General features: G+C 52.2%; 2 protein-coding genes across 2 annotated transcripts in view; both read right to left on the bottom strand.

The window, feature by feature from the left end:
• Nucleotides 1-7,976, bottom strand: part of OC90 (otoconin 90) — a 29,238-nt gene extending 21,262 nt beyond the window's left edge. Inside the window, exons 1-3 of the mRNA XM_072733629.1 lie at nucleotides 7,373-7,976; nucleotides 2,260-2,325; nucleotides 863-919 (exon numbers count right to left, since the gene is read on the bottom strand). Of these exons, the coding sequence (XP_072589730.1) occupies nucleotides 863-919; nucleotides 2,260-2,325; nucleotides 7,373-7,418 (169 nt within the window). The 5' untranslated portion in view covers nucleotides 7,419-7,976. The remainder of the gene's footprint in view (nucleotides 1-862; nucleotides 920-2,259; nucleotides 2,326-7,372) is intronic.
• Nucleotides 7,977-16,056: 8,080 nt separating this feature from the next.
• The window catches only part of HHLA1 (HHLA1 neighbor of OC90), a 34,682-nt gene continuing 32,176 nt past the window's right edge, over nucleotides 16,057-18,562 (bottom strand). The window contains exons 15-16 of the mRNA XM_025993502.2: nucleotides 17,400-17,482; nucleotides 16,057-16,100 (exon numbers count right to left, since the gene is read on the bottom strand). Of these exons, the coding sequence (XP_025849287.2) occupies nucleotides 16,057-16,100; nucleotides 17,400-17,482 (127 nt within the window). The remainder of the gene's footprint in view (nucleotides 16,101-17,399; nucleotides 17,483-18,562) is intronic.

The raw sequence follows: 18,562 nt of genomic DNA, 5'->3' as shown, positions 1-18,562 counted from the left end.
TTGGGGAGGTCGTGGAGTGGTCTGTGAGGACAAGTGTCACCCAGACCGTTCTAGTTTTTCCTGCCCCATTCAAACCTCCTTTCCCGTGTCTTGTTTCCACAAAGCCTAACCAGAAAAATGAAGACATAATTCTGTACTGAAGGAAAAACTGACTTTAAGGTGTGTGTGTGTGTGTGTGTGTGTGTGTGTGTGTGTTTATATAAATATGCATGTTCACTCAAAAACTTACAAAGCACCTGAGCTTAGGCACATACCTGCCTTCAGTGCTGTTCTCTGGGCAGCACGGTCAATCCAATAGCATCTCAGAGCTCCTTGCTCCCGTCAGTCCTATGATAGTATCATCTGGGGGCTACTTTTAGAAAGCTATGGACCATCACGGTGCCCGGCAGTTGATAGTCACATGATAGATATGTAACTGGTAAGTGGAATACTTGGCACTGTTCGGAATTCTTAGGCTTTATTATATTTCATCATATGCATTTACCAGTTGGGGAGAGAAAATCCAACAACTTTGGTGTTGGAGGCTAAGCTCTGGACACAGAGGGAGCTTCCGCCTTGTGACCTGGGCATGGCACATAATTCCTGTCACTTCCTTTCCTGTGCTTTCTCTTCCCAGCCAGGTTGTGGCAAGGAAATAAGGACTAGGAAAGCACCTGGCCACTCGGTGACTTACCCTGCCTTAAAAGACACCTTGGCTCTTGTTGGACCTGGATCGCAGAGCTCAGAGCTTGCTGGGTTGGCAGGAGCGTGGAACCCAGAGAGCAGAGCCCGAGGTCCTGGTAATCGGCTTGGATTTCCCACACTCACCCCATGCCCTGACACCAGGTGGATGGAAGCGCTTTGGTTTTGGTATTTAACTTACCAAAAATGTCAGCCACATTTTCCACATTTTTAAACACCCCGTGGAAGGCTGTGATATCTAAGTGGAAGGCAGAGAAAGAAAGTCAGAGAGCTGTTGGTTTCTCCCCATCCCCTGCCCTGCCGCCTGGCCCTGCCCCACCCCTGTGAAGAGCAAGGAAAACCCTTTCTCTTCCTCTAAGGATAGATTTGACCTTGGGCTAACTTTCTAGGAACACAGGTTACCATGGAGACCAGATAAGATGAGCCGGGAGCTGTGTTACCAAGCAACATTGCTCGGTGGTACAGAACACCCTGGATGGTAAGGTGTGTCTGGACTTGGCAGGGACCACGGCTGAACTGTAAATACCTGGCGGGAAGTCATCCCCTGGGGGCTTCCCTCAGGGTGACACCTCTTGCAGCGGAAGCATGCCTTTTCTGGGCATCCCAGAAATTTTACCTATGAAATTGTTGCTAGAGGTAGTAATTCCAATAGAGACTAAAGCTTCTAGGCCAGGGCAGGTCCTGGGGGCTGCTCCATGTGAGCCCCACCCCCCTGTCCCAGAGCTGCTACCTGGGGGCTCCAGGCAGATGTGCAGATCACACCGGGGAGCCACGCTCGTTGGGGAAGGTACGGCTGGCATGGCCTGATGGCACATGGGGCTTCCTGGCCTTGATCCTTCCAAGTGCCAGGTATGGTGTATGAGTCTTAACATCCACCAGAACTTCTTCTTGGGCCACTAATCGCACTTCCCATGGGGGTTATGGCATTGCGAGGGAGGTCAGACGGTCATCTGGGTCTGGGTGGGACTGATCACTTTGCTTGCATGGACTCAAGCACAGACAACTTGGTTGACTCAAGTCACCTCTCTGCAAGTGGGGAGATGAACCCTAATTTCGGGGCTTAGGTGACCAGCTGGGTCGCTGTGCATCGTGTTCTTCAGCAGTACCCAGACAGGAAGCTGCTTGAGAAATCTTTACGGTCTATTACCAGGAAAACGTCTCCTTCCCAAGGGAACAATTATGGGTCCTCCTCTCTTATAAGCAGAGCACTGGAATGCATTGTCTTTCTCTTTTTGCCTTGCCTTCTAGGAGGCTCCGAGCTCAATTTGAAGCTAAAAACCCTGACCATATAACCCTCACAATCAGCCCATTTACTTCTATCTCTCTTTCAGCTGCCCTTTGTGTTTTGATGGAAGTCATAATACTTTGTCACTTGGCGGGGGGGGGGGGGGGGGGGGGGGGAGTTAGACACAGGGGAGACTGCGGAGGGGGAGGGCTTTCGAGTCTTATTTGAATCACTCTGCCTACAAGAGCCACAGCAGTGAGCAATATATTTCGAAGGGGTCATCCCCCCTGCCAATATCCTAGACAACTCTCTACCCGGCTAGGTCACCCAAGGGAAGTTCGAAGGATCCTTACTGATATTTTTTGAGAGTCCTGGAGGCAGATCCTGTGGAAGGTGTGGGGTGTCCAGAGGGTGGGCCCCTACAATCGAGGAGGAGAGCAGGGTTAGCAGGAGCAGCAGCCAGGAGGTGAGGGGACGCAGGTAAATTCAATTCCACGTGTATTTTTCTAGGACCTGCCATGTGCCGGGTCTCTGATGACAATGGGGTGGCGCCAGTGTTTTAAAGAGTAGCCTTCTGGTGGAGGATAGAGAGGTTTGGGGACTTTAATTTAATTTTAGATTGCATGTTTGTTTGGAGTGCCTTGCGATGAAAGATTGGTGGAAATAAGTGCGGGCAAGGAAAGGCCCCCAGGTCCCCGGGAGCCTGGAGTCAAGGACAGGGCTTTCCCACACCATCAGCAAGCAAAATAGCCAGTGGCTCGTGGGGATCCATGCGTGCTGAGATGCAGCCCCCGACCCTGCATCTATCCTCAGTGGAGACACGGGGAGAGGATGCAAGGTTTGAACTGCAAGAGATATTCCGGCAAGGAGCCAGTGGGACCTGGTCCTGCCCCAGCCTTGGTCACTGGCTGGGCTCCGTCCCCAGGGGCCCTGAATGCTCATTACGAAGTAGGGCATCTGCAGGGAATCAGGAGGGGTCGGGCCGAGGATGGTGTGATATTAGATGAACTTGAACCTGCAATTCTGACAGATGGGGGCCCCTGGTCAGTTAAGCATCTGCCTCATCCTTGGGTCTTGGTCCCAGGATCTTGGGATCGAGGCCTTTGTCGGGCTCCCTGCTCAGTGGGACGTCTGCTTCTCCTTCTTGCTCTCTCTCCCTCTGCTCATACTCCCTCCACCCCACCCTGTCTCTCTTTTCGTTCATGCACTCTCTCTCTCTCTCAGATAAATAAATAAAATCCTAAAAAAAAAAAAATAAATAAAAGATCTGATATTACAGGTAAAGAAGCGTGTGAATAGTAGAATAAATGGCCCTGGCAGGTGTGCCGTGGACACGCCAATGTTACGGCAGCCATGCATCGTTATTATTACTACTATTATCACCAACTTGTGCCTCTCCCTGCCCCCTTCCCCCTCCACACCAGCACGTGGTTGCATCGCTTGGACCTCACCTCCTCACCAGCCTCCTCCTGCTCGCCATGCACTTATCTCAGGGACACTGATGACTTTAGCAGGTGCTTGTCTGTGGGAGGGGAGCCTCCCACCCTACGAGCCCCGCAGGCTCGCCCTGGGTCTAGGCAGCCCCAGGCCTCCGCTGTCAGGCCCTCCAGGGATGGGTCGGACGGTGGGGGGGAGGGGCGCCCTCCTATGCACAGCCTCGGCCCTTCCCCGCAGGCCTCCCTCCCACCCGACATGCTCCGGGGCTGTGGGCAGGCGCAGCCCCTTTGGCCCTCTGATCGCTCACTATTCTACACAGGGTGATGGACCCACTGAAGCACGTTCCCTCCTGCCCGAGAGCCATGGGCTGCATGGGGAAATGCCCTGCAGATGTCCCGAATGTGGGGAGACCCAGACCCTCCTTCGGCTCCAGGCGAGCCCCATCACAGAGCCCCCGTAATGGCTCTGCCACTTTCCATATTTGGTGTCATCGCCTCCAGAGCCATCTCATTAGCAGACCAGCCCACAGCTAAGAATGTCTGCTGCCCACTTGGGCACCAGCAGGGAGATATTACCTGGTCCTCCATCGGCTCTTGCCTGGTATCGCCTCGGCCCCCTGGCAGGTGGAGAAGCAGTGGACAAGTGTGCGTCCCCACGTCCCTCACTCCTACTCACATCAGGGTGTCGACACCCACACATCTCATTAGCAGCTAAAGAAGCCGCCCTGGTTTTTACATTGTTTATCCCAGAGGTCTGAGTTGGCTCGTTCACAGAGTCCAGAGGTGGAGGGTCCGTGGGGACGGGGAGCCCTGGCCCGGGAGGAGCGCTGCTCTAAGGGAGGGGAACTAGCATTCCTACCGTTCCGGGCTTGCTCTTGCAGGCATCCCCTGAAATCCAGGGCTGGGCCCAGTACCGCGGGGCACATCCTTGCCATTGCCATTTTATGGATAAGGAAGCCGAGACCCCCGGAGGAAGCTCTAGCTTCTTCTGCCCCGGCACCTAAGGCTTCCGTCCCTCTGTCCCTGCCAAGCTCTCCCAAACCATCTCCCTCTTCGGACCTAACCTAATGCTTCTGGGATGATTATCATTTCCCAGACACCAAACTACTTCTAGCCATCCTGGCTTTGCTTGTGCCATACCCTGAGCCTGGGGAGCCTGCCCCCTTTTTGCATTACTGACCCTCACGTTTTGGGATTCCATGCAGAGTTCGAGAAGCCCTACCGGGACCCCAGTGTGGGTGGGGTTAGGGGCACCTGCCGGGGCTCCTGTCATGCTGGGACATCCTTCTCTCACTGCACTTATAACCTCGTGTGGCAATGATCTATTTATGTGACCCTTTCCCCCACTAAACTAGAAATGTGTTGAGGGTAAGCACGCTGACCCACTGCGTAGGGTGCGGTAGGTGTCTCTGATGAACAAAGAGCATAGAGTGGTTGAACTTTGCCATCAAACGGCCAGTGTGTGGCCAATGAGTGATGGCCCAGTAGAAGCACAGAACCCTAGCCTCGTAACATTTCAGTGAAACTGGGAGACGTCGTCTTGAGATAGTGGAAAGATGAGGTCTACCGGCGGCTATGAGTGGTATTTCCCAGTACCAAGTACTCTACCCAGAAGATCAACCAGGAAGGCACCAAACCCCCCCTTGGCCCAGCCCCCTTTCCCAGAGGTTCTGGAAGTTGGACATGCAGAGATCCATGGAGAGTGAGAACAAGTTTCCCTGCGTGATGTGGGCCAGTGTAGAGCTCTCCGATAAAGGGAACATGTGGTGTAGACCGAAGGTCCAAGGGTGTCTCCCTCTCCTAACACAGACCTGACCACCGTCGCACCGCCCAGCTCCTGCAAGAGCCAGCTTCAGTGACGAGAAGAGCACCTGCCCTGGGTGTGCTGAGGAGGCAAAGATAGAGGCCGCTCCTACTCCTGGCATGAGGACAAAGAAACAACCGGGAGAGAGAGGAGCCAGGTAGGGCACAGAGACTCTCCACATTGTCCACACACCCAAAGCCTTGCCTTGAAATCTGAGTCAGAGAGCACTGGGGGCACAGAAGTAGGGGTGCTCTGAAGCCCAAGGCAGGGCTTGCACTGGCTCCCAGCCAGTGACTCAGCAGGTATACTGCAGTGGGCCACTTCCTGGGGGACACGGGGCTCTTCTGATGGACTCCCCCCTGGTGGCCTCGCCAAGTGCTCCTCAGACCCAGCAGTGATCAAGGACGCCCTGCCTTCACTGGCACACATCTGGTCTCTCCCCCTTCCTGGTTGCTGTCTCATTTTTTCCCCCAGGTGTGTGTCCACTAATGACATCTCCAGTCCCAGCATCTATTTCTCAGAGGACCCAGACTAAGACACCACTCTCACCTCTTTGAGACCAGGCAGGCAAGCAGAGAGGCCTCAGAAACAGACCTTTCCCCCTATAGTGCCTGGATCAAGAGCTGGTGAATTTGTTGGGTGGGCAGTGCTAGCTCTGTGGTGGTCATACCCTCACCCCTGTGATGTTGAGTCTGCAGGTGAGGTACATTTAACTCCACACACACAGAAATAAATAAATAAATAAATAAATAAATAAATAAATAAATCCACACACACATGCATGTTTGCACTTAAGTTTTCTATGGTGATAATTTTTGGACTCTATAGGTGTTTGTCTCTGAGAATAAAACCTCCCAGGACAGATGCACAAATGCTTGTGACAGTTCAGAATAACAATTTTATAGAGAAGTTTTATACATAAATAAAACATTTAAAGACATTTAAAAACATTTAAACACCTACACAGAAGGTGTTTGGGGGGCGGTGCTGAAGGGGTCATTTTGGTCAAAAGCAAATTCAATGTATTGGAAAAGAAGAAGGACAGAGAAGAGAGTAAGTTTGAAAAATTAGAAGAACAGGTTTTGGCGGGTAAGATCTCATTTTAAAGAGTAGGGAAGAAATTGAAAAGCTGCAGGCTATTTCACAGCCTTATCGTCCAAGAGCAGGCAAGTCGAGACCATAGTTGGCATCTGATCAAGACAGTCGAGGTAAAGGTGTCCCACCTGCGCTATCCCTGAGAACCCAAGTCACGACAAAATGGTTTTAATGAGGAAAAAATCATCCACGAAGGAACTAAATAATCAATAGAAGCCCAACAACTCCTGGAAGTGGGTGTCCACTCTGTCCTGCGGGGAAGGTCTGGAGTCTTCTGTGACGTGCAGTGATTTCTGCTCACAAGCTTCCGGGGACCATGTAAACCTCCGTAAATCCACTAACTCAGGTCATGGTCACGATAAATTTCAGTAATCCTGGCGGATTCACTGTGGCTCACCCCACTCCCGTGTTCAGCACAGAGAGGGGCGCTCAGCGTGTTGGTCCCAAGTTGATGTGAACAGAAGGAGAAAAGGGGAAAATGTCTGGATAAATGAGTGGTGTCAGTCGCTACGGAGTCTGGGCAGTGGTAGGAAGGGAAGACGCGAGCTGGGGTGTTGGAGAGTGGCACCAGGAAAGGAAAGAGGAAGGAGCCAGAAGTCTCAGATACGAAGGCCCGACTCTGCGCAAACTTGAGACAACTACCCCGGCTGCCAAGGAGCCTGCTCAGATGTCTCCAGGCTCCTACAGGTGCGGGCCCCTACAGCGTGGGGTGGAGGTGTTTGCCTCTACACCAGACACACCTACGCAGGGGAAAGGGAGCTGCTGCATGTCAAGAAGGCTGACACGCTCGCTCGGAGGAAACCAGCCAGACCTGGGTCGGTGATCCATGAGCAAAGGGAAGAGGACATGCGCTCTCAGGTGGAGGGGTGATTGCCGACTGGCCACCTGCCTTTAGCTGTCCTTGGATCTCCACCTCCTGGCCCATCCCATCCACCCTTCATGCCCTGGGTGGGGGGGAGCTCAAAACATCAGCTGAACTAGCCCGAAGCTTATCATTACTGTGTGATTCCCATCACTCCTAGGCAAGGGGATAAAAGTAGTAATAAGCAAATCAGATGACGTTTGCCAACAGTCCCCAGTGTTCATAGTGATGATATACCAAACCGGAAAGCGTAAAATACCGTCACTCACCGCCACGCGAGGCCGTCAGCATACTCAGGAGGAGAAGCACGATCATAGCGGGAGGCCAAAGGCTGGGGGCTGAGGCATCAACTGGAACAGCCTCCTGGGAGACAAGTCAGCAGAATACGATGAGGATTCTTTCAGAGATCCCAGGAAATAAGAACCACCAGGAGCTTTGTCCCACGGTGCCGTGCGGTTAGCAGGAGAGAGTCCCCGAAGGGTTTCTGTCCCCGCTTTGCTACCAACCAGCATTTAAGTAATCAGGAGATCATGTTCTCTCTATGAGATTCAGTTCATCCATCTGTAAGGTGGAAACCTAACCGGGCTCTCCTTGCAGACACAGGTCTGGTCCTGTTGTGCTACTCATTTTCCCGTGCTCGTTGATTGTGTGTCAGGCACGTTTGCAAGGATCCAGGGATGCAAAGTGAGGGGGAAACGCTCCTTATCTGTGAGCTGTTCACAGACTAGTGGGGAAGGGAGACGGCCTAACAAGTACTATGGCTTGACTTTTGTAGGGTGAACTGTAGATAACCCACCCGTTGGACTCTAGCAGGGTGCCCACTACACCTGCAGCGGTCTGACTCCAGCCTTCCTACCATCACCTGACACAGGTGCACATTTGGCGACCGCATGGTGGCGCTGCCTGCTAGCAAACAGTGCTTTCCCGCAGGGGCTCCACATTCCTTTCCAGTGGCTTCAAAGCACTTTGAATACTTGGTTTCAGTCCCCGGTGTTCAAGAGACAGTGCTTCCGGGGACTGCCATGGTGGTGGTGGTGGTGGGGGGGGGGCGGGGGATTGGAAGGCAAGGGGGCAAGGTCCAAGGACCTACCACCTCTCAGCTGTCACTGCCCTGTGATCGGAGCAGCTCAGCAAATATTTAACTTGGGGAGGTGCTTAATGCACTCAAGGAGGTCAACCATGTATTTAATAGGGAAGGAAAAGCATTAAAGACCTGAGAGATTTCAGAATAATTTTAGCTCCCCGGGGAATATAACTCCATAAAGAATGTCAGAGGCTTGGCTGACTTGTGCATATTCTGCTGTGAAGCAGGGACTTGTGCATATTCTGCTATGAAGCAGGTTTTTTAGAGCCAAGTATGAATGATATGCAGTCTGATCGGGCCACCTCAGTTGACATACACGGCTGCTGGACAGGGTTGTACATGTTGCGCACTGTGCAAAGTTGTTGCACTGAGGGGCATGCAAGGGCTGAAATGCAACCAGTGCTCAACCCCCAAGGTTGCCCTCTGCAGGGCTGCATCAACCTGGGGGAAGGAGGACTCTGCAGTTTGTTCTTCCAGAGGCAGAGCCTGCCCCATGTTCTGGTGGCCCTGCAAATGTACCCGGGGTCACAGTGGGCCACTCTACCTTGTGGGCAGGGAAGGTGTCCCGGAGGAGAAGACATTTGTAGGTCGTAGGATCACTACTCTGAACCTTCCCCAGGGCCTAGCACAGCCTCTGGTGGCTGTAAAATAAATGTTGAATGAACGCAGAGGACAGAATGTGAGTTCTTGGAGGTTCTCGCTCAGCTCAATCATTTTCTTACACTCTGGTTATTATCTTTTTTTTTTAAATTTTATCCATTCATTTGAGAGAGAGAGAGACAGAGAGAGAGAGAGAGAGAGAGAGGGCACAAAGAGGGGGAGTGGCAGGCAGAGGGAGAGGGAGATGCAGGCTCCCCGCTGAGCAGAGAGATGATGGAGGGCTCGAACCCAGGACCCCAGGATCAAGACCTGAGCCCAAGACAGGCACCGAACTGACTGAGCCACCCAGGTGCCCTCTGGTTATTCTCTGATGGGCATAATGCTCTGCTTTCACCTTTTGCAGTCGCATCAATTCCGACAGCAAGTTAACATTAGAGGTTAGGAGGGCTCTCTGATTGTTCTGCAGAGATTTAGACCCGAGTGACTCGATCAAGGCCGTGGAACCAGACTGAAAATGCAGGGCGAGCTCTGGGACGTCTCCAGATGGAGAGTGGCTGCCCTGGAAACTCCCCGGGGGAGCGGTTGATGGCATTCCAGGGGGTCCTACTCACTGAAGTCATGCCCACAAGACTTCAGCCCATGTCACCACCTGGCACCAAGTCCTATTTGCTATTGTCCCCCAGCACACAATGAGGGAATGCTGGGATGCCCGAGCTCGGAGAAGGTGCTGGAACCATCCTGTGCAAACTCATTTTGCAGATGAGATCACTGAACCTAAGAGACCGGCAAGTTATGGTCAAAACGTGCCACTTCCCAGGTCCAGAGCTCATTCTGATAACAGTACTGCTTCCGAGGCTATTGTAAGGACCGAATGAGCTCACCTACCCAGGGTGCTGACAACAGTGTCTGATGGACAGAGGTGGCTCGGAAACATTTGTCGTTGCAGCCACTGTGTCTGGCACACAGTAAGGGCTCCATAGACAGCAGCTGTTACAATAGAGCCCCCCCCCCAAAAAAAAGTAAAATAAATAATTAAAAAAAACAATAGAGGCCCCCGTACCCCATTCGGGTGGAAGCCCCTGTCTGGTGAAATGAAGGAGGGTGGTCAGTTTTGTGCAGAGGATGCTCCTCTTTTGTTCCTGCAAACTCATTTCAGAGAGGCCCTCCCCTGGGTTGTCCTGACGCACGGAGAAGACAGGCCGAGGGTGTCGCGTATTGGAATTGCAAATATGTTGATTGGATTTTCAAGCATGTATTTATTAGAAGGCAAATGAGCAAGAGTGACCTTAATACCGATCAAATCTTGGCTCTGATTTTTTTTTTTTTAAGTAGGTTATGGGGAGGGAGGATGAGGGTCATTGTTGAGTGGAACAGGGCTTCAGCTGGGAAGACGAGAAGGTTCTGGAGATGGACGCTGGTGGTGGTTGCACCGTACTCGATGCTAGGGAACCGCATGCTTACAAGTCGGCCAAACGGTAAATTTTACGGTATGTGTATTTCACCACAACTAAAAGCGAAGTAAGTCATACGCTCTTGGACCTTGCTCCTTTAAACACTGCCTTTCATTTACGGGGTCATTCTTTGTGTCAGGTGCACCACCGAGCATGCGCCGTAGACTGGCTCGTCAGGACTTTTACCAGCACATCTCATTTCCAGTGCGGGGAACTGAGGCTCAGAGAGGTCCCGCAAGGCTGTGGCCACCTCTGCAGGGACACCACGGAGAACGGGACGGAGTTTGCAAACTGAGCCGGCCCGTCCGATGGGCTTCTGTGCCACGTGTGTGGCACCCGCCCAAAACTGCCATCCTGATCAGCAACCCCGAACAAGGGACGCCTGGTGGCTCAGCGATTGAGCCTCTGCCTTCAGCTCAGGGCATGATCCTGGGTCAGGGATCGAGTCCCTCATTGGGCTCCCACGGGGAGCCTGCTTCTCCCTCTGCCTGTGTCTCTCATGAATAAATAAATAAAATCTTAAAAAAAAAAAAAAAAAACAAAAACAAGCAGCCCGGCAATCATTCGCTGTACAAGTATCATGATTTTTTGGTAACACTTGCTTGGCAGGCCCCTCAGGGTAGCCAGCCGCTGGCTGGGGTGCGGTGTGATGCTGAGAACCAAGAGAGGGAAATCCGGGTGCCAGCCAGAGGAGGCAGCACACGCTCAGCCCCGCGCCACGGCGAGGGAGACCCGCATCCAGGATCCAGGGCACGCACACTAACTAGGGTCTCCAGGTGGGAGGGCACAGGGCCACTGCTGACATCCAGCGGCCGTCTGTTGGCCAAGCCAGGGGCCCTTGGGTGTGGGGCTGTGTCCCCCCGGAGGAAGGCCCGCCTCTTCCTAATTCACCCAAGGAGGCCTCCTGGGCGGCAGACACCTGACAGCCCTTGAGGAAGTGAGGGCTCCCCCGGGCTTGCCTCGGTCCACGTGCACTATTTGGGGTGCTGGCTCGTCAAGCTGCCCCCTGATGACTGGTTCCGAGGCAGCATGGGAAGCGTCTAAGAGCAAGGGCTTCCTAGCGGGCAGGCCCGGCTGGGCTCGGCCTCCTGCGTACTGAGCGGCCTGAGCCAGGCACCGGAGCTGCTCGGAACTCGTTTTCCTGGGCAGTAAAATGCCCAGATGGTGGTTCTTCATCATGACATCATGAGGGTTCACTGGGGCCCCATGTCTGGCTCGCACTAAGTGCTCGGGAAGGCTGGCCCGTAACTGATGATGACTTGTGTTCCCACAGCAGGTGCGCTGGGGAGACACATGGGCCCGCGCAGGTTTGCAGGGCCCTCACTGATGTGATGCAGCGGATTTTTCTCCAGGTCCATTCGGCAGGTGCTGTCCCTGCGGCATCGCATCTCCTCGTCCATACAAGGGCTCAGGGCGCCTGTGGTTTCTAGCTCCGTCCTGCACTAGTATCCGAGTCTCAGGCACGGCCCTGAGAGCTCCCCCCTCCCTCCCTCTCTTCTGCCATCCAGCTCCCCTCCTCCATCCTTCCATCCACACCTCCCTCCCTCCCCCTTCCCTCCCTCCTGCCCTCTTCGGCTCCCTACCCATCGGGAGAGAGGGGGTGCCTACCGTGAAGGTGCCACTTGGAAGCAGGTGGATGAATGATGCTCCGCTTTGAACAAGATGGTGACCGAGCCCTTTATACCCCCAAGGGAAGACCCTTAGTCACGTGATCCCCCTCCCCCTCTTCACCTGAAGAGGATGGGCTTTTGTGCAGGTTGGCAGGTGGGAGGCCTCTGAGGGGGAGGAGGACATCATAATGCTACGACTTGGAGCAGGTGAGGCTCTATATTAAGAGGCCCATCTTGAGCCTTCCAGGAGACCCAGGGTCTAATCAGAGAACAATGGCTCCCCTGTTCCCCACCTCCCACCTCCCCTCAAAGGCCTAGAGGCCCAGGGATTGTGTCTCGAGGTCATCAGCTCCCAGAACCGATGAAAGTCACGTGGGCTCTCCCACGGGGAGAAGGGCTGGCTTTGTCTGGTTTAGTTCATTCTTCAGCAAGAGGATCTCTGGGGTGATTCTTATATGTTCCTGGCCTCAGGCCTGGGAATTTGATGCCTCTTTTCTTATGGGGTTTCCAGCCCCAGCTGTGGGGTGGGGTGAGACGGAGCTTTATAATCAGACATGCGAGGATCGGGTGCCAGCCCTGCCACTCATTAGCAGTGGGACCCTGACCTCGGGCTTGGCTCCCCCATACTTTTCGTGGGGATGACCCCACTGGGACTGTGTGAACAAGGCGAGCCAAGGGCGGTGCATGGTGAGGCTTGTGATCCTAGATGCCTCCAGAATTTCAGGTTTCCTTTCAGAGCTTAAGAGGGAGAGAGCAAGCATCTACTGAGCGCTAATTAGGCGCCACATGTGTTTTTACGGGATTGGGTCCCTCTCTCCCAGCAGCCGCCCTGGTAATCCCACAGTCGTGACAGCCCGCACAGCAAGGAGTCCACTTCACAGACAGGACACACGGGTCGGCGTGGGGGCTTTTGTCCAAGCTCACGGTGATGGGATCGAGCTTGGCTGACAGGTCGGCCCAGCGGCGCGAGCCCTCCGAGTGGTTCACCTGCCACCACCTGCTGGAGCACAGGGGCCCATCCGACGATTAACTCTGCGGGAGCTGAGTCTTTACAGAGTCCACCAGAGGCTTCTGCAAATAATGAGTTGCCTTTGTGCATTGAAGCTTTCGTTTATAGATCATTAGTTATTGTTCGGGGTCTCGTGAGCGCTGATGATGAACGAAGCCACGCTGCCCCCATCTTTACCCACCGGCGCAGAAGACGCTTCGTCTCTAAACTGCGAGGTCCACAGGCTGTGTGGCTCGGCGCCAAAACTCCTGCCTTCCCTCCCTCCCCTGCCCTCCTCCCCCCTGCCCTCTCTCCTGCCAGTTTGGTTTGTATTTCGGGCATGAATGAAACAGACAGGAATGCACCTGCGTCTTTGCCTTGTGAAGAATCCCGTTTAGTGATGTTGCACCTGTAGCCGACTCCATCAGCTCACTTACCTCGTCAGTGAACCTCTGGTGGCCACATGGGCACACAGTACCAAGAACTCTAGTGGGGGGAGGGAGCACCCCCTCAGGCCTCCTCATTGCCCTAAGCATCCTCCAAATCGGGACTTGCTCAGCTCAGAAAGGGTCAAACCTCTCCCCTTAACCTCCAGCAGACCGTGGACTCCAGTTTGCTCTTGGATCCTGTTTTCCTCCTGCCACAGCTGCTGTTGTGACTGGAGAAAATCGGTCCCGTGTGGTCCTCCAAGCCTCTGTCTTTGCTGCGATGTCAGATCCCTACACACACCTCCAGGTCCTCCATATATGGGTTTTCAAAAGTTAGCCCCGCTCGGCCGTCATCGTCGTGGCGTGGGGTGGGTGGGCCCACTTGGGCTTTCCCCCCCAAGTGAGGAGCCAGGGCGTTCGGGCTGAGTCATTGTCCCACCTTCCCTGATGGTAGATTTCTCTTTGGGGAACTTGTGGGATCCTTCTCTGCCAAAGAGCCTTCATTACTACCAACGTTATCCATTAGAGAAGGTCCCCTCAGATTAACCCACACCTGATGAATGGTGCTGTTTTCTCCATTCCTATCCAGACACCGGTCCCTTTGCACCAGCAGATTTCCTGTGTCCTCCTCAGCTTTGCAAACTAGAGGGTCCTCTGCAGGCCTCAAGAGTCATGACAACAGGGATTCCCCAGCTTGACATTTGCATAACTTTGAGGCTCTCTCAAGAGTCCTGGAGAGTAAAAAGAAATCTGTGTGTGATCAGAGAGGGAAGTGCCTGGCTGCTTCTCTCTCCAATTTCAAGTTCTTACCTTTCCAAGAGCCTTGTGATTCACAGGGAGTCAGAGCAAGGGCACTCAAGTGTCTTCCAATGGGGGAAAAATAGGTTCTACTTAGACTGCAAATGGAAAGTGAATTTTCTTACCAGGAGGTAGGCACAGACCACAAAGGTGGGGCTCTGATGTCAGAGCAGACATCTCATCACGAACATGAGAAAGTGGAGCAGGAGATCCAGGCACAGGAACGAGGAACTGTGGGGTCGGCACAGGGCCATTGGAAAGAGCAAGCCTGCTTGGCAATGGTCTGCACGGAGACTTGGCATTCACAGGGGTGTTGGGACTACTGCAGACTTGGAAAAAGTTAAGAGGGGCCTGAATTAATAAAGGACACACCTGCACCCGTGGGTGTGCAGGAAAGGGTTGACTCAGCAGGGCCAGGGCATGTGAACCCTGCATCTGCCGAAGAAAAGTCTTAGCCCTTAAACAGCTCCCGGGAGCTAACCCCTGAACCCTTGGAATCTCCTGCCCGATAAAAGTGTCCATCCACCTGGGCTTTGGGCCATGCTGGACAGTCTAAGCTAACAATGTGATTTTTTATTTTTGAAAATTTTATTAATTTATTTGAGAGAGAGAGCAGGCATGAGCAGGGTGAGGAACAAAGGGAGAAGCAGACTCTCCTCTGAGCAGGGAGCCCAACCCCACATTGGGCTCGAACCCAGGACTTCAGGATCATGACCTGAGCTGAAGGTAGATGCTTAACCTACTGAGCCACCCAGGTGCCCCTAACAATGAGATTTATAGTGGGTGCTTTGGGTTATACCATGTTGCCTTGACCTCTCAAGAGCTGGAGATTGAGTAATTGAGGTCAGCCATGTAGGCGCCTCATGCCTACAGGCCGATCCCAATTGAAATTCATGGTTCAGGGGATCCCTGGGTGGCTCAGCAGTTTAGCACCTGCCTTTGGCCCAGGACGAGGTTCTGGAGTCCTGGGATCGAGTCCCACATCGGGCTCCCTGCATGGAGCCTGCTTCTCCCTCTGCCTGTGTCTCTGCCCCTCTCTCTCTCTCTCTCTCTCATGAATAAATGAAAAAAATCTAAAAAAAAAAAAGAAAAAAGAAAAAAAAAAGAAATCCATGGCTCGGATGAGCCTTTCTGGTTGACAATATTCCTTATGGGTTGTCATATGTCATTACTGGAACAAACCAGTGCTACCCATGCTGCTTCACTGGAGACCACAACTGGAAGCTGGTGCCTGGGCGCTCCTGGGCCCTGCCCTCTGCCCCTTTTATCTTTATTGACTTTAATCTCTATCCTTTTGCTGTAGGGAATGTGATTATAGGAGCTGTTCCGAGTTCCATGAGGCCTATTAGTGAATCGCTGACCCTGAGAATGCTCTTGGAGGCCCCCGAATACCACAGGATCCACAGATGAGGAATCAAGACAAGAACTTAACAACAAAAACCCCACAACTCTCTATACTTCTTCCAAGGGAAGATCTCCTCACCTTCTACTTAGGGGTGCTTGGGCGGTGATATGGGTCCTATAGTGATCAAGTCTGATGAGTTGTACATAACTGAGGGTGAGTTAATGGTATAGAGAAATCCTAGGTGAATCTCTTCACAGCATAGGCTCACTTTTCCTTATCTATCTCGTTCTCTTCCTACAATCCCAGGTTTAAGTCGCTTTGGGTCAGGGTCTCGGTGCCTGGACTAGTTTCTTCTTGCTAGAGTGACACCCCTCACACCATCTCTCCAGTCTCAGGATTGCTGCGAACATCATGGGGGTTTCTTGAGCATGGATTTAGGTTTCCGTGCAGCTTCTAACACTTTGGCCTTCCACCTTCCCAGGAGTCACAGGAGAGAGAGAAATGCTACTTCCAAAAAGAACCTCTTTCAGTTAATTGATGACCTAGCTGGAGCCTGGCAAATTTTGCAAAGTCAGCCAACTCGGGCCAGGGGCCAGGGTGAAGAGATGTCGTCCAATTTATCAATAGGTCCCATCGCTTTTTCAAGGCCTCACACCGACTGGCAGATATTCTGGAGGCATTTTTGTTTTAAGGCTGGAAAGAAAAAAAGAAGAAGGAATTCAAGGGAGTGAGAAAGTAAGGAACGCTACAGGGACATAAATTCAGGTAGCACCAGCCATGGGCCAGGCTCCTCTGGAGGGCAGGGGTGTGGCCGAGCAGTGGCCTGGGACTCAGGAGTCTGTGTCAGAGAAGGGGAAGGGTGTGGACAAGACCCCGTGCTGGTTAGAAGCCATGTGGAGAGGGAGGTAGCATTCAGTTCTCCACTCTCCGCCCAGTGATGGCTTCCCAGTCTCCTTGGTTTGCAAAAAGCTAATCTAACCTTGTTAATATGTTGTGCAGCAGATGTAATATATTGTTTGAGTCGAGACTGCAGTGTGGCAGGGACCGAGGAAGAGCTGTTTAAGTAGAGGTTGCTTGCAAGATTTCCTGCTCCCTCTGCCCATACCAGGCAAAGGAATTTCTTTGACTACTGAGCCCTCCACCCCCAAATGCTTGACTTTTATGCTGCAGAGTGAAGGTAATTTAAGTTCCATGTAGTTCCACAAGTTTTAGAAAGTCAGAGTCCTTTGACTGGGAAGTCCAGGTAGATGGCCAGACCATTAGCTTGGGGACCAGTTAGGCCAGATCGGCCGCTTTGTCTGCAGGAATGGGAGAAAAAACAAAGGTCACACCTGGCCTCTCTGGGAGTAAATGGGGGCTTTGATGCCATCAGGATAAGGAGAGGGGTACTGTATACCCTACTCCTAGCACCTCAGGCCACCTTTTTTTATCTTAGATTATTTGGAGGAGCTTAGCTGGCTCAGTCCATAGAGCACATGACTCTTGATCTCAGGGTTGTGAGTGTGAGCCCCATGTTGGGCATAGAGATTACTTAAAAGTAAAATCTTAAAAAACAAAACAAGAACAAGCTTTTTCTTGGATTATTTGTGCTCATTTAGCTTTGGTCAGGAATTTGAGCGTTTCTATGGGATCTGTCTTTTGTTTGATTTTTCTTTGTTCATTTATATGTTTACCTTACATGGGAGTCAGGGAGGATTCAGAAATTTGCTGGAGCTCACACAGAAAGCAACACTGCTTGGTAGGGCTGACTCCTGCTATTTTTCTTTTCTTTTTTCTTCTATGCCTAATTGCAAACATCAAACTGTTAGGTGAAGAGTAATCAGAAATACCCTCCACTTTTTTTTTTTTTTTGGTCTAGAATTAATGAGGACTGCATGAGCTGCACCTACTGTGATTGGCCCCCAACGAAGGCAGGAACGACCACTGAGTTCTAGAACACTTTCATAGAAGGCGTTTATGATTAAGTTACAACACGGTCAGGTGTTTACTTACTCTGGGAGTGAGGCATCTGTTTCACCCTCTGACAGATGTAGGTGGCATTCTTCAGAAACCAGGAGTAGTATTCAAGACAGTACCTAAAGATTCCAATTAGAGTGGAAAGCAGTCACCATCCCTTGTGGCTAAGGGAAGATTATCATCATTTAAAAAGTCAGAGTATGAGATGCTTGGGTGGCTCAGTGGTTGAGCATCTGCCATCGGCTCAGGGCGTGATCCTGGAGTCCCGGGATCAAGTCCCACATCGGGATCCCTGCGTGGAGCCTGCTTCTCCCTCTGCCTATGTCTCTGCCTCTCTCTCTCTGTCTCTCTTATGAATGAATAAATAAAATCTTTAAAAGATAAAAAATAAGATAAATTAAAAAGTCAGAGTGGCCAACTCTTCACAGTAAGAACCCCCTCTCCATCTCTACAAGGTGTGGGAAGAGAGGCAGGGGATGAGGCTGAGCAGGGAAAAGCTTAGACCTTGGAGTGAGAAAGCTATATTTTTAGTTCTGGCATCATTCTTGACTAGGGATGTGTGACTTCAGGCTGAGCATTCACTTCTCTGGGCCTTAGATTTTTCATCTACACATGAAAGGGCAATGCTAGAACCTACCCTCCCAGGTCATCACGAAGATTAAGTGAGCTAACGTGGACCAAGTTTCCAAACAGGGCCGGGCTTGTATGGTGCTCAGCAAATGGTGATGTTCATTTATTTGTTTGTTTGCGTGAGGTGGGGTGAGAAGAGCGCAGGGCTGTTACAGTTTACAAGGCCGCCAGTACTTGCAAAATAATACCCGGCTCTCGGCTGGGACTGCAGGGATGGCTTCGGAGGGCTTCAATGAAAGAGCACCGAGCACAATTTTAGGAAGAAGAGCTTTCTGAGTGGGTGGCTCACTGTGGGACTCTGGGAATTCACCGGATACGTGATGAGGTTGGGCCAAACATCTTCCCATTTCTCTCCCGTCTCCACCGCTCTGTGATTGTAGCATTCTCTGGGGAGCCACTAGCTGCTCAAGTAAAGCCGGCTGTAAGGATTCCCCAGGCTCTATCACTCTCAATTTATAGGACACTGAGACATTAAGAAAACTAGGGCACAGAGATGGTCTGATTTGCCTGAAGACTCACTGTTCTCAAGAGGCAGTGCAGGATTTTTACCCACGTAATCCGCTTCATGC

The sequence above is a fragment of the Vulpes vulpes genome, chromosome 13, assembly GCF_048418805.1.
Source record: "Vulpes vulpes isolate BD-2025 chromosome 13, VulVul3, whole genome shotgun sequence".
NCBI classification, from domain to species: Eukaryota; Metazoa; Chordata; class Mammalia; order Carnivora; family Canidae; genus Vulpes; species Vulpes vulpes.
This window is presented reverse-complemented; position numbering and strand designations above follow the sequence as displayed.